Source organism: Microplitis demolitor, chromosome 10 (genome assembly GCF_026212275.2).
Source record: "Microplitis demolitor isolate Queensland-Clemson2020A chromosome 10, iyMicDemo2.1a, whole genome shotgun sequence".
In the NCBI taxonomy this organism is placed as follows: Eukaryota; Metazoa; Arthropoda; class Insecta; order Hymenoptera; family Braconidae; genus Microplitis; species Microplitis demolitor.
In genome coordinates, this window is record NC_068554.1 from 1,242,229 (window position 1) to 1,257,030 (window position 14,802).

At 28.6% G+C, this 14,802-nt stretch overlaps 3 protein-coding genes across 7 annotated transcripts; all 3 read left to right on the plus strand.

Annotated features, from left to right (window-relative positions):
• The first annotated feature begins 46 nt into the window (after positions 1-46).
• Positions 47-2,355, plus strand: LOC103571738 (osiris 1-like protein). The gene is made up of 4 exons (XM_008550009.2): positions 47-599; positions 669-936; positions 1,750-2,007; positions 2,089-2,355. Exons 1-4 carry the CDS (start codon positions 336-338, stop codon positions 2,202-2,204), a joined length of 906 nt encoding a protein of 301 aa, XP_008548231.1. The 5' UTR covers positions 47-335; the 3' UTR covers positions 2,205-2,355.
• Positions 2,356-4,808: 2,453 nt separating this feature from the next.
• Positions 4,809-9,368, plus strand: LOC103571739 (osiris 24-like protein). Of its 4 annotated transcripts, none has more exons than XM_053742292.1 (5): positions 4,809-5,055; positions 5,730-6,429; positions 6,918-7,091; positions 7,211-7,494; positions 8,363-9,368. In XM_053742292.1, the coding sequence occupies exons 2-5, from the start codon at positions 5,838-5,840 to the stop codon at positions 8,783-8,785; spliced, it is 1,473 nt and encodes a 490-aa protein (XP_053598267.1). In that variant the 5' UTR covers positions 4,809-5,055; positions 5,730-5,837; the 3' UTR covers positions 8,786-9,368. The 4 variants fall into 4 exon arrangements, with proteins under 4 accessions (XP_053598267.1, XP_008548233.1, XP_053598268.1 ...); XM_008550011.2 differs by having other exon boundaries at positions 7,214-7,494; XM_053742293.1 differs by having other exon boundaries at positions 6,972-7,091.
• Positions 9,369-10,538: 1,170 nt separating this feature from the next.
• LOC103571740 (osiris 2-like protein) lies at positions 10,539-13,640 on the plus strand. Of its 2 annotated transcripts, none has more exons than XM_008550014.2 (5): positions 10,539-10,671; positions 11,385-11,518; positions 11,779-12,097; positions 12,273-12,466; positions 13,154-13,640. In XM_008550014.2, exons 2-5 carry the CDS (start codon positions 11,419-11,421, stop codon positions 13,507-13,509), a joined length of 969 nt encoding a protein of 322 aa, XP_008548236.1. In that variant the 5' UTR covers positions 10,539-10,671; positions 11,385-11,418; the 3' UTR covers positions 13,510-13,640. The 2 variants fall into 2 exon arrangements, with proteins under 2 accessions (XP_008548236.1, XP_008548235.1); XM_008550013.3 differs by lacking the exon at positions 10,539-10,671 and adding an exon at positions 10,813-11,045.
• Positions 13,641-14,802: the final 1,162 nt, after the last annotated feature.

The following is a 14,802-nucleotide window of genomic DNA, read 5'->3' on the forward strand; positions in this document are numbered from 1 at the left end:
TATATTCATTTCTTGTATATATGCTCAGACCATCTTCTATTCGCAACTAGTAACTTTACAGCATCGTGCAAATATCACTATCTCTTACAAACATTATCCAATTTTTTAAAAACAGTTCATTTAATTGCCACTAAAAAAATAATTAATAACACTTTCTAATCAATTTCATACCTTCAACTGCGAAGAGAAAAAAAAAATCCCGAACAATTTTTTTTTCCAGTGTAATGACAGTTACAGATGATAATTAAATAAGTGCAATGATTAATAAATAGAATATTAAATTAAAATTAATAAACAAGTCGTCACACACTCGGAGTTGCATGACGTGATATATAATGAAGTGTAATATGATATTTATGTACAGTAAAAAAAATAATTATCATTGTTTAGAGTCATTGTCGAGGACAATTAAGTGTGTGATATTTTTATTATTTATACTAATGATTTATATTAATAACGTTGACGCGGAATTCGTTAACGAAACACTGTCAAGTGATTTTGTAGCACGATGTCGTCGAGATTGTGTTATTAAGAGAGACGTTGTGGTTTGTGGTAAATATCGTGTTGCTAGATGGCTAAATCAAGTCGTGCGTGAGAAGGTAATTTATCAATTTAATGTGTAAACTATTTAGTTTAATTTTATTAATTTTGTTTAATTTTTCATTTAGGAATTCAGCTACGGGCCAGTGAAATTAATAAAAATACCCTCGATGACAGAGGAGGAAATTTTGCCGAACGTATCCAAGGCCGCTAAGAATTATAAATTTGGCGTCGCTGATACGCTTAATTTTTTGCGCGAGCTCGCTGAGGAAATAATTAAGCGACGTGCTCTAGTTTATACCTTCCAACCGGCTTTGACTACCGGTAGAACATTTTCAAATGCTCCGATTGTAGTGGATGAGGATCAACTTGCGCAAATGCAAAAAGGTGCAACAGGTAATTTTTTTTTTATTTATTTCATATTTAGGGTGTAACTTATATCAATATGAGGCAAAATGGAGTTTCGAATTTTATTTTGGTTTTAAAAACGTGAGCTAGGAATTTTAAAAAAAAATTTCTTAAGAATTTTATTTTGTTTCAATTTTTTTGAATATTATTTTATTTAATAAAAAAAAAAATATACGAACTTTTGAAATTTTTGAATAATTTTTTTATTTGATTTTTGAAAATTAAAATAAGAAATTTTTCTATTTAATATTTAATAAAAAATGTTGGATATTTTGCAGAGTAAATGTAATTTTGATCCAAGCTTGGCAGCATGTACAAAAAAATGATTTTTTGGCGCGAAAAATTGAAAATAAAAATTTTCTTGGGCAAGAAATCTTTTTTTTCTGTTCTTGAAGGTCGGGCTTCATTTTCTGTGTAACTAAAAAAATAAAATTCATTTCGGCCCGTATTTGCCTGATTCTGTGAATTTTTTTGAAACCTTGATCTGAATACTTGCTACTGTTGATTAATTTTTGCACCATAAACTAATTTTGAACTAATGCGTAGTCTACAAGGCGCAGAACTATGCTAACGATGAGCCTTTCTCTTCTGGAATGCCGCGGCAAGAAAAATCTTTTTATTTTCGTACTCGTATGCATATTGATGATTATAGCAGGTGTCAGGTTGCTGCGTAATCAGCAGTGTAATAAATCTTCTTGTAGTCTAATAACAGTGATTAATTACTAAAGGAACTTTTGAACCATTGAACAGTCAGTTCTGCAAAAAATAATTCATTTAATAACAGAATTTATTTTTTTCCAGATGGCGCACGAATTTTTCACAAAAAGAAAAAAGCCATTATTTTTCCTATTCTAATTTTGCTAAATTTGATTAAATTGAAAATGATGTTGATACCAATATTTTTGGGCGTCCATTTGATCAAAAAATTGATTATCATCGGCGGTCTTTTTGTCCCAGGATTTTTATCGAAATTACGAATTTGCAAAGTTCCACATCATGGGCTGAGTTTTCCATTCCACTGGGGCACTGCCGCTGAAGCTCCTGTGGATTATCCATCTGGTAATTTTTTTTTTCTTTCAGTATCAAAATTTTGTCTGGAAAAAGAAAAAATTTTTTTAATGGTAAATTTTTTTTTATCAGGATACGGTAACGAAGATCCTGGCTGGTCACATAGAAATGATATTTATCCAGGACTCGGAGCTGGATATCCGGCTCCTTATCATTATCCAGTGCCTGGTTATTATAGACAACGATGAGAATAAATATAATTAATTATGTTATTTATTTATTTATTAATTAATTAATTAATTACAAACGACTGCATTATTTATATTTTAATATTTATTTATTTATGTAATTTAACTCTAGTGTAATTAATGTAAAAAAATATATGCCTAATTTATTGTAAGTTTAATTATTTAAATTTGTGCACACGAATTTTATTGAAGTGAATTAAAAAAAATTATGACTAAAAATTTTTTAAAAATTAAATTTTGTTGTCGGAATTTTTAACAGAAATTTATATTTTATACAAATTTCGATCATTAAAATTTATAGTGCGCTATTTTGCATCTCCTTGTTCCACAAATATATAAAAATATAAATTTCGCGAGTTGATATTAAAATCGTGATAAAAATTCTTTATAAGAAAATTAAATTTTTTAAATTTTAAATCTACTTTCTTCTCAATTTTAACCAAAATAAATTCGGTATTTTTATTTTATACACCCACCATTTAATAAAAAAAAATATATATATATATATTCAAAGCCTGAGATAAAAAATTTCATAGAAATAAATTAAAAAATAAATAAGACTATTAAATAATCCTCTAATTATTTTTGAATACCATTGCATAATTAAAAAAATTTTTAAATTTTACCTCCATACAAATTCCATACACACATTCCTCTACAATAGAAAGTGCTTGTACATTTCTTTGTGCCCACTGTACCCGTGGATGACAATTTAAAACTAAAAATTTTTTTTATCCTACAAAAAGAACAAAAAAACATTCCAAGGACATGACCCAAATATCTGAGGTACCTATAAACGGTAATTTAATTTATATTTTTATATATTATCATTATTATATATTTGTAGTTCAAGGCCATTAACATAAAGTCCATTGGCCCTGGTATCGAGTTGTTGACCCACTGACAGATTTGGAGACTCGCCACACGTTCATATAATTCGTAATAATAATTACGAGCCTATAAATTCGATATTTACCTCATTCTGTAAATGTCAGCCGTCAGTTCGATTCAAAATCAAGTAAAAAAATTTAATTTCCTCTTACAGAAATTGTTATTACTCCAAAAATCGCTCTTTCTATATTTATATGAATAACATGTAGCCAAATTTTTTTCACTTGAATATTTAAATATTCAAAATAATCCGATATATTTTTTTTGCTCAGTATATATTTTATATATCGTATTACAATGTAGTAGACCGCTACTGAGTCCGTTATTTTTTATCAAGTAATTTTGGTAATTGTCCAATAATTTAAAATGTAATCGACTGGTAAATAATAATTTTAATAAATTGGACGCTAATGATACGAAAAATCGGAGGTCTTATATTTAATATTTTAATATTTATGATAATAATAATTATTTATATTGTTATTGTTGTTGTTGTTATGATGTCTTCTTTGACTTAATAGATCTACATGCCCTAATGTAATGTAAGATATGTCGCATGCGTATGTCAACTCAACCGTTACACGATGTGTTATAGCCTATAGCGGAGGAAAAAGTCACATTAACGTAACGGGTATTAGGTCTATATGACTGGATCGCGATAAGTCCACGTCACGCGTCCATTACTCTTTTATTGTCTCTTACACATGTTACATATATATGTTTCCAATCGGTTTACTTGATCCGCTTAAATTTTTATTAAAAATTCCTACTGATTTTTTTTTGTCGAGATGGTTGGAAGATCGGTCTGGCTGTTATGGGATTTGAAATTAAAGATGTAAATTTTTAACGCTCGAGGGGATGCCGATTTTTGCGGTAAATTTAAATGATAAATTTATACAGTTGGCTTTGAATTAAAATTGTGACTGAAATATTGAATTTATAGATAAAGTCATGGGAATTTTTTTTGTAGAGAATTTATTTTTCTATAAAATTGTATTGATTGAAATTTTTCATATTTTTGATATTTAAGCCAGTATTTTATTTTGAAAAAATAAAATTAGTAGTAGGATGCGATTTTGACTTAAATTGAAAGCTTAGTGCTTAAAATGGAAATTCTGAGTTATCTATTAGAGATATGGTAAAAATGTATATAAACAAATTTGTAGAGAATTAAATTTGCTAAAAAAAAATATTTATTGAGTTTTTTCGTAGACTCAATAATTTGTAAGTTATTTTAAATTCAACTTTTAACGAAATTTAATTTAGAAAATTTTGTAAAATTTATGATAATGATGAAAAATAAAAAAAAAAAAAATAAAAAATGTAATAAAAATATTATTGTAGAAATATAAATGACAATAAATTAAAAAAATTAGGATAAATATGAAAATTAAAAAATGACCAACGTTAAGTAGATTTCGGTCGTTAAATAAATAAATAAATTTTTAGTATATGCAAAAACGATGAAGTGTAAACGAGGAGATGATTAGAGCAATAAAGAAAGTAAATCGATAGGTAGAAAGGTGAGAAAAAGAGCGAAAAATTTCAAGTATTTTTTTTGTTTATTATTATTATCATTATTATTATTTTAAGAATAAATGAAAGAAGGCAAGAAGCCTGAAGAAGTAAAGGTCTATGGCAGTACAGGAGTTTACGAATGGACAGACGACTGATGGCCGGGTAACCCAGATTAACCACGTTCAACCGATTCCAAGAGTGCGTTCGCCAGTACCGTGGCGTCCGCCGTCCGCGAGCCGACTTTAAACTGCTCAATTTACTGCCACACTTCATACCATTTTTGGTTTCTTTTTGTTTGTGAACGCCGTTTCTTTTAATTCCCTTATTTTTTTTTTTTTTTGAAAATAAGATCGATTGATACTCTTATCAATTTAGTGACCGTTCAGTTTTTTGTTATTTTTTACATTGAGATTAATGAATATTTTGTGTGCTTACAACACGTGTAAGTAGATTTTTTTTTCTTTTTTCACTAGCATTTATTGTTGGGTGATAAGTGTCCTTGAAAAGAACAATAGTGATAGTACGGTGAATGACCGGCATGGATTTACCATTACACGGTTTACATTTTATATTAAATTTTTTAATCGACAATTTTTATATTGAACTCAATTATCAAAATTTTTAGTTGATAAATTTTAGTAAAAATCGGATGTCAATTTTTTTATTTAAAAATTTTATCAATGGGATTTATGGGGAATTTCAATTTGATAATTTTATCAAAATTAATTATAAAAAAATATTTGATTTAAGAATTTTACCCATAGGATTTATGAGGAATTTGATTTAAGAATTTGGCCAATGGGATTTTTGAGAAAATTGTTTATTTAAAAATTTTATTTATGGGATTTTAAAAAAACTATGAATGGAATTTTAAAATCAATAGAGTATTTATTTTACTATAAAAAGTTATTAGTAACTTTACGATCCATATAAAAAAAAAAAAAAAAAAAAAAAAAAAAAAAAAAAAAAACTATTTCTCAAGTGAACACAATTACAAATTGCATAAATTCTTAACTCATATTAAACAGAAACTTAACTTTTATAGCCCATTATTATTATTATCTGTAAACAAATAATGAACGTTAAAAATATCCATAAACTTTGATTGCTTTGTAGGTAACAAGATGAGCATGCAAATGAGCTATTATTTCTGATAAACAATAACAATAATAACAATCCCAGACGTGAGACTTTAAGCGAAAGCGAAAAAAAACTTGAACAAAAATGAGATTCATAAATTACACTCATAAAAATAATAACAATAATTACTATTGTTATTTAATTATTGTAATCACATTAATCTCACGTTGTGGATCTGTGGAGGTCAAGGCCGAGCTGAATGAGACAGAAAGCAATGAAGTGACGTCTAACAACGTAGATCACAATTGGATGGACGACAAGCCAGACTTGACGCACCCGCATTCCGTCAAAGACAAGCCTTCGAAATTTGATTTAGATACTTCCGGTTCAATCTACACCGACTCAAACTCACCCTCAACAACGTCACCATCCGAGTCTTTGACGTCAACGTTACCGAGTCCGACGAACCCCAATGCGATTGACAGCAAAACCTGCGACGATTTGTCGGTCAAGTGTTTCAGAAAAGACTTGGAATTTTTTTTAGACACCGCACAGACCAAAAATGTCCTCAACGTTTCTGATTCGCTGCAAATAGTAAAGCGAAAAAATTTTACGGCTTTTAGTACCAGGGAAAGTTTATTCGACAAAGTCCACAGATTTGCTAAAAATTACGTCATGAAAATAAATTTAAATAAAAATTTAATCGATTTACGGCAGCCTAGAACTTTTTTTGGCAGTAAGTATTTTTTTTTTCTTCGTATAATTGCTTAAATTAATATATTAAATTAATAAAATGCTTGCAAAGCTTTTTAATGCTGCCTTGCTTATAATTTGCTGCTGTATTTAATCAAAATTAAATTCAATAATTAACTAATTAATTAATATTAATGCTTTATGTTCGTTAATTATTAATTTTTTTTAATCCTTATGTATGGGGTGTGCAAATAATTTTTTAAAAATTCGAATAATTTGTTAATTTCTAATTAATTTTGAATTTTCTAATTATTCGAAATTAGACCAATTATTTAAAAATTTTATTTGCACACCCCTAAATTATTCGTGCAAACATGAGCTTGTTAATACAGAATTAAATGTTTTTTAATAATTAATTAATAAAGATTCGCAGCAAAAAAAAAAAAAATAGAGAAGATCGTGAACGTAATGGCGAGCATGGCTTCCACTAACGGTAACGCTAAAAAATGCCTGGTAAAATTTTGCTTTCAGCTTATTTCGATGGAAAGAATCCATTTTTAACAGGGTTCGGCCTTGGTTTTTTAGCATTCGGTTTGAAGAAGCTGCTGTTTCCGTTAATCATTGGTGCCCAGATTGTTAAAAGTATCCTGATAGCACTTTTTTTGCCGAGTATCATTGGAAGTATTGGTAAAATGGTTGGAAAAGGTAATTAGTCATTTAATTAGTAGCAATTAATTAATATTCATTATTTTATGTATTTCTTTTTATATATTTACATAAATATATATACTTTATACATATTAATAATTTATATGATTGTTCAGCAGGAGTTTCGTCGTTTGCGCAGTCGTCGCAAGGAGTTACTGCGCAGCCGGACGAGAATTTTGAATTTAAAGACAATTCTGATTTCTATGGTGAAGATTACATGGCACGACAGCCACTGGGTACATTACCGGCCTCCGCGATGTACGATGAGGGTATGATGGTCCAGAAACCGGACTCCCGGTATTCGTACATCGATTCGAGGCTCTCGCCGGCTGCGATGCTTAATGACAGATATTACACCAGACATGCCGCTGGTGGTTATCCTAAAAAACAAGATTTTAAGGTAAACTACTCAATTTATTTTCTTTTACTAATTAATTTACCGTTAGTTTCAGCTCACAATTAAAATTTTAATTTTGCTATTAAATAATTTATTTTTTTTTTATAAAAATTTAATTGTGAAATTTGAGTTAAATTTTTTGAGCCAAATTTCAGCAAAAATTAAATATTTATTTAATTTATTTATTAGTGACAATTTAAGGTTTGGATTCGAAAATTTTTTCTGATAGATACAGTTCATATATGAGATAATAAATAATATGGAATTAAAAATAATAGCTCGAGGTGTGTGTTAACATGCAGCAAAGGTGCGTGATGAATCAATCTAAAGGAAAGGATATAGAGGATCTAAATAGATCTGAGGATATAAATCCGTTAGGGTTATCCATTTTTCGTTCCTGCCTATTAGTTCAATAATATTCTTCTCATATCAATGATATGGCAGTGCCGTTATCGAGAAAAAAATTTAAATGTAAACCAAAATGGCGGGAAAAAATTATCAGTAATCCTGACTTTTACTTCGTTCCTTATCAGTCCCAAATATTTTTCCACTGATCCAGGACTCACTTTTTCAAAATTTTTTTTACAATTTTAAATACTAGATAATTTAAATACAAAATTTTCTCGATTTTATTTTTTTATGACCTTTAACTGTTGATTAATTAATTAGTTCATTAAAATTTTTTTAATAATTATCATTACATAAATAATTATTTAAAAAAATTAAGTCTAATGAATTCACGGAATAATTCGCGAACGTTCCGCTCGTGAGATCAAAGAAAATGCAGCAAACTCGAGAACTTTAAAATTGAATACTAGAGCGCAGCTTAAATTAAAAAAAAAATGAAATAACACAATATTTTTTGTTGCAGGTGTTCCATGACATTCCGTCAAGTTCATTACTCCTAACAAATTACGATCCATTTTACTCACCCCTACTTTCGCGACTGGACGCAGTATTTTCCCGCCTGGGGCACACGACCGAGGGATGTCGCGAGTACGCAGTCTGCGCAATGTACCGCAGCCCAGCCCGTTTTGCCCCATACTCAAATCTAATATCAGCGCAATTGTCACGTGAATTAAACGAGTTACGAAGACCGTCGAGTGACAATCCAGAGACGCTGAGATTTTTCCGGTACATGAAGGCCGCAAAAGACGGCCAGGATGGGGTTAAATGTGAAGACGTTTACGTAAATTGTGAAATAGCGAGAGACGACCCTAGTTTAAGACAAAACCAAGCCATGCTTGCGACATATCAGGACATCGATAAGCTCGTCCATGCCAGAAAATTATAGAAATAGGATTTTAATTTAAACTAATAGATAATTATTTATTTATTTATTTATTTTAAAGTGACTCAATTTATTTTGGTGTCAAGGACATTATTTTGATATCAAAGTGATTAAAATTAAATAGACTAATAATTAATATATTTATTAATCGTTAAGTTTCATTAAAAAAATATTTTCCAGTGAAAGTGTAATTAAGATTTTTATCATTAATTATGTAAAAAATATAAGAAGTAACGATGGAATAAGATGTATGATAAAAATATAAATTATCATTTAATATATGATATACGAAGAAGATTTGTTAGATAGTATTTAAATATATTTATATATATCACGAGTCAATAATCAAATATTTTAATTATTTATTTAAATATTAAGTTGTAACACTTGAATCTTCTTTGACTATCGATTATTCCGTCGATATTTCTCACGAAAAAAAATGAACTTTTGTAATTACGGTGTGAAAAGTTAAATAATTACACTGGAAAATTTATGTGTAAACTTTGTATGGGTGTAGAAATAATTTGCTTAAAAAATTTTAATGTTCTATACTCAGCTTTGAAATGTGAGACAGTAACCAATTTTATTTTTTTAAATATTTTTATTATCATTATTTCAGTTGAATTTTTTTGGATCCCGGTAGGCTTTTTCGCGCCTGGCATTTTGTAATTTAATCGCACTGTCGAAGACTGATAAAAAATCACAGAAAACTTCTGTCGATACAGTCGGTACTCTGCTAATATCTCCTGCCGATGTGTGGGTTCGAACCCAGTTCTCCCGGGTGAAAGTTTCTTATTTTCCAGCTCATTCCATATCCATTAATTATCGTTAACTTTTTTTTTTTTAAGAAAAAGTTTTTCATTGTCTGGCATTACAAGCTGTATAGCAGACACTTTTAAAAAAATTTTCTCGGCTACTGACCAAATTTAATCAGAAAAAAATTGATAATTCCTTGTAGCAATTATTTAATTTTTTAAAGTTCATTAAATTTTATAATTTGAAAACAACCACTGGGACTCGAACCCGATTCCTTTAGGCGCAAGGGCAAGCGTTAGCCTGCAATGAACACTAATTACATTATTGATTATAAGTTTTATAAATTTACTAGTAAATTGAAAAAATTTACAGCCTATACATGAAAAATTTCAAAAAAATTCTAATTGTCTATTGTAACAAATTAAAAAAATTTTAACTCCTAAGCTCGTGGGTGTTAATTTTAAAAGTAATTATTCAAGTTCATTTTTTTCCGTAAATTAATTAATTATTTATTTATTAACGGACTTGGTGAGCGATTTGTGCCCGTCATTTAAATATTTAACTGTAATTTATTTTAAAAAACTGTCGATAAATTTATAAAATAAAAATTTGACCTAAAACTTGAAAAAAAGAAGTTTATTGAACTTGATTTGCTTTCGTGCGTCATCGCCGTCAGTAAAAAAAAATTTATTTATTTATAAAATGTCTATATATGACGCACACTTAACTGTTATGTCAAGATGTAAATAAATATTTTTTGAAAGCCTTTTTCATTTAACAGAAACCAAGTTCCGGCTTCTCAAGAAATCCCATCCGAACTTTCACTTTCTCATATCCAATAAAAAAAAAAAATTGTTATTTTTTAAAAATATTTTTTTTATTATTCCCTTTTTGCACTCTCGGCTGACAGCGAATCGTGTGGATAACGAGCCCACGCTATCCTTTAATAATACAATACCGTTTCTGCATATAAATACAAATTGTGGATCAAAACCGTCACTCGGTCACCAGCCCGTTTGATTTCGCGCTTCAGCGTAATATTTTATCGTTATATTTTTTTATATATATTTAGTATTGTCCTCATTATCGACTCGACCGAAACACTTAAAATTTATATAATTGTTTTATTTAACGTAAGTATTAATTATTTATTTATTTGTTTGTAAATTTGAAAATTTTAATTTAATAATTAACGCTTAATTAGCAGTTTGAAATAATTAAATATTATTTTAAGACGTTCTCTTGATAAATCTACTGACTCCTCATTGGCTTATAAGATAACGGTATTATTGTCGACGTACGTGTATACAAAACTAACCGGTAGTTTACTTGAGAACCGCGTGGAAATCGACACGAAATTAGTACTCGGTTTTATAAAGGCAATTAAATATTTAAACTTGAATTTATTATTATTGAATATTAACTTATTTCATTGATTACGAGTATGGAATGTGATATTACTGTTATATACAATTCAAATTTTATATTCGATCGGTAAAAAATAAATGTAAGTAAATATATATACATATTTTGTTATTTATTTTTGTTCCTGAAGTCAGCAGACAATTAAAAATTTTTGAATTTCGTTTTCTACAATTGAATTTGGGAAAAAAAAAAAATAAAAATATGCACATGTAGAAAATTTAAAAAACTATATGTGCAATTTTTTTAAATATTTTTTTTTTTATAATTTATTGTTTTTAAAAAAATCCAAAAATTATTTATTTAGTAATTAATTATTTTTTAGATAAATTTAAAATATTTGTAATTTTGATTATCGGTGACTATTTTTAAATTTAAAATTTGAAAAAATTTTCACAGGAAACTTATGATTTTTTTTTTTTAGGATTTTGAATACTAGGAAAATTTAATAATTGGCGATGGAAAAGTTTGAAAATTTGTTTGTTACAATTTTTTTATCTCTCATGGTAACGTCAGTTTTGTCAGTTACCTTTGAGGATACACCAACGGAAACTCGACGTGAGTATTTTTATCGACATTCAAAAATATGGGATTTTTTAAAATTTATTTTTGAAAAGAGAGGGAAAATTCTGGGGATCAATGGAATTTATTTGGGTTTTATTCCCTAATATAGAAAATGGCCTATTGTACCCCGGATATAAAATTTCAAGAGTCCGGAAATTTGATAACAAGTTTTTTAGTCAAAATTTCTGGGGATTTTGAAAGTGTCCATATTGACCCTCAATGTACTTATTAATTATTTTTATAATTTATTTCAGATGGGAAAGTTAATTTTGACAGGACAGAATCTGGAAAATCGGGAGTAAATTTAAACCGAACGCGGCAAGGAAAAGATTTATTCGACTGGATTGGATTTGGTACCGGGCAGAATGTAGACCCGTATATTGGGAGAATGAACGCAGCATGTCTTGGTGGAGATTTTGCAGAATGTTTCAAATCCCGTGCTATCAGTTCACTATCTGAATTTTTTCAAAATCATGAATATTATATGAATGACAACGTCAGGGTCGTGAGAATGGGCAGAGATTTGGTGGAGGAAGTAAACCGTCAGCCGTACGAATATACCAGCGCCCCTAGGTATGGATTTTTTTTATTTTTCAGCTGTCAAAATTTGGCAGATTTATTTTATCCTCTTTTGAGGACTCATTGGGACTTAGATCGTCTATTGATGACGTGAATTTGAAAATTTTCTAACGTTACTCTGCAAGAGGAAAATTACTAAAAATTTTAACTAAAAATAATCTTTATTTAGATCAGACGACAGTGAGTGGGATCATTTGGTAAAATTTGTTGAAAGAAAAGCGGAAAAATTCATAAAAACTGTTGCCATTGAAATAAAAATTCCGGCATCTGAAACTGGTGATAATGAAATTTATGCTCCGCGTTTTTTGGACGAAATTGCTGATGAATTAGATACCCTTGAAAATAAGAAGGACACACTTTTTTGTAAGTATTATTAATTTTTTTTTTTTTTTTTAGTTGAGGGGAACTGAGCAATGCCGGCCACTGTACAAAATTAACTTAAAAAATTTTTTTTTGCAATTCTACTCTACGGTGATTGAAAAAAAAAATCTTGACCATGTGGATCAGCTCCGAAGCTTCAAAAGCACAATCGAGTCGTCAACGTCTCGAATTCAATTAGAGAAATCCTTAAGGATTACTAATTGTCATCAGAAAATATGACCCTGTAGTCCCCTAGAAAGATTTTTTCCTACTTATCATTCATTTTAAACTTCTTTTACTAGAACTGACTCACAATCTTTTCTAAATGGATGCTGCATTGAAAAATTTTTTGATTATTTGAAGCTAAAATTTAATTTTTGATGCTTATTAATGTACTTGTTACTTAAATTTAAAATTACGCCGAAATAATTTGACATACGTTAAAATGCAATGAAAGCTTTTTTGTAGAGAATTTAATTTGCTACAAAATTGTTCTCATATATTTTTGTCGTATTCGCAATAGTTTAGCCGTAATTTAATTTTTTTTACAATAACTTTTGAATGTCAATTTTAAGGTTGAAAGTGCTGCCAGTTTTACTGTAAATAATTATTTCTAAATTAGTAAAGAAAAAATGTCACAATGACTACAAGAGAAATTAAGACTAACTTTATATATATTTTTTATTTCAGCTCGGAACCGATTGAAAAAATTATTGATACCGATGTTGATAATTTTGAAATTATTTAAATTGAAATTGTTGCTGTTCCTGCCGCTGATACTGGGTCTCGCCTCTTTCAAAAAATTCTTAGGGTTCTTGGCGATAGTGATACCGGGTGTGATTGCCTTCTTCAAGTTCTGCAAGCCTTTGATGAACAATTATCAGCCACCGGTTTACTCACAAAGTGGGGTAGGTTTTCCCCATTATAAAGACGCGAGCAATCACGGATTTCCTGACGATATTCACGAGCCAAATTATCACAATTATCCGTCTGATGGAAATTCTTATGCCTCAGATTTAGCGTATTCTGGTTACAAACCTTACTAGGTTTAATTTGTCTACAATAAGTAAAAAAATATGTAATGACAATTAATATTTTTTTTAAGTATCTTAAGTATTAATTAAAACATGACGTGGCATTTTTTAATTATTATTGTAAATAACATAAATTCATACTTTTATATTTAAGTATTTAAATTTTGTGTGTAAATTTTTATATACTTATATTTATAGATAATTTGTAAATATAATGATCAAATTAAATAAAATAATTTTTGAATTTATATAGTTGTTTAAATTAAGATTGTGACTAAACTATTGGGTTTACAAAAAAATTTATAGAATACTTTTTTGTAGAGAATTTAATCTCCTACAAAATTGTATAAGAGTATATTGGTCATATTTTCAATAGTTTAGCCGTTATGTGATTTTGAAATAAAATTATGAACGGAATGAGATTTTGGCTCAAATTAAACTGAGTATTTCAAATCGCATTTACGAGTTATCTATCAAAGATACGATAAAAATGAACATGACCAAATTTATAGAAAATTAAATTTCCTCCAAAAAAGTATTGATTAGTTTTTTCCCTAAACCCAATATTTCATGAGTTATTTCAATTTGAAAATGAATTATAATTTTCCAAAAATTGTTTCATGAAAACAAGAATAATAATTATAAATTATAAATAACCATATATAATTTTAATATATATATAAATTACTAAAGAATGACGTAGACATTTAGAAAATGATGTTATCATTATTTATTTTAACAAACATAAATAAGCCATAAAAATAAAGTAGAAAATTAATCCATTCCCGTGTAATATAATTTCATTGACGTCATTTGAGTTTAAGTGAGCAAACTTGCCTCACTTTCTTTTACTTTCTTTCGTTCTTCGATTGTGCCATTCACCCATTAAATATCGCCAAAATGATTTTGCATTGACGTTCATTCTCTGCGCATTATTTATTCAAAAAATAATTTATTGCCAATATATACATATATACATACATATATAGTCCAATCGGAAAATAAATATATAATTTAATAATTTACTGTAAACTTTTTTTCTACATAAGTAAAAATTTCATATAGAAGTAAAAAATTTCATATATATATATATATGATATATAATGAAGTGCGTATACTTCCACAGGTAGTTTTTTCGCGTTCCCGTCATAATTCCGTGCCATTTTCACTGGCAATCAAGATCAAGCGCATCGAGCGAAGGAGCTAACAGCCATTGCTCAGTACGCGAAGTAAAGGTGTGCCGCGATCTCCAAACCGGAAGGAATGCGAAAAACAGGGTCATGGACGACAAGTATATATATTTAT

Bases quoted from the DNA above. Each gene is read 5' to 3' on its own strand.
- LOC103571738 (XM_008550009.2), top strand. From the start codon at position 336: ATGAAGTGTAATATGATATTTATGTACAGTAAAAAAAATAATTATCAT. The intron at 600-668 runs GTAATTTATCAA...TTTTTCATTTAG, and splicing joins ATCAAGTCGTGCGTGAGAAG to GAATTCAGCTACGGGCCAGT. The intron at 2,008-2,088 runs GTAATTTTTTTT...TTTTTTTATCAG, and splicing joins TCCTGTGGATTATCCATCTG to GATACGGTAACGAAGATCCT.
- LOC103571739 (XM_053742292.1), top strand. From the start codon at position 5,838: ATGAGATTCATAAATTACACTCATAAAAATAATAACAATAATTACTAT. The intron at 7,092-7,210 runs GTAATTAGTCAT...ATGATTGTTCAG, and splicing joins TGGTAAAATGGTTGGAAAAG to CAGGAGTTTCGTCGTTTGCG. The intron at 7,495-8,362 runs GTAAACTACTCA...TTTTTGTTGCAG, and splicing joins CTAAAAAACAAGATTTTAAG to GTGTTCCATGACATTCCGTC.
- LOC103571740 (XM_008550014.2), top strand. From the start codon at position 11,419: ATGGAAAAGTTTGAAAATTTGTTTGTTACAATTTTTTTATCTCTCATG. The intron at 12,098-12,272 runs GTATGGATTTTT...ATCTTTATTTAG, and splicing joins GAATATACCAGCGCCCCTAG to ATCAGACGACAGTGAGTGGG. The intron at 12,467-13,153 runs GTAAGTATTATT...TTTTTATTTCAG, and splicing joins TAAGAAGGACACACTTTTTT to CTCGGAACCGATTGAAAAAA.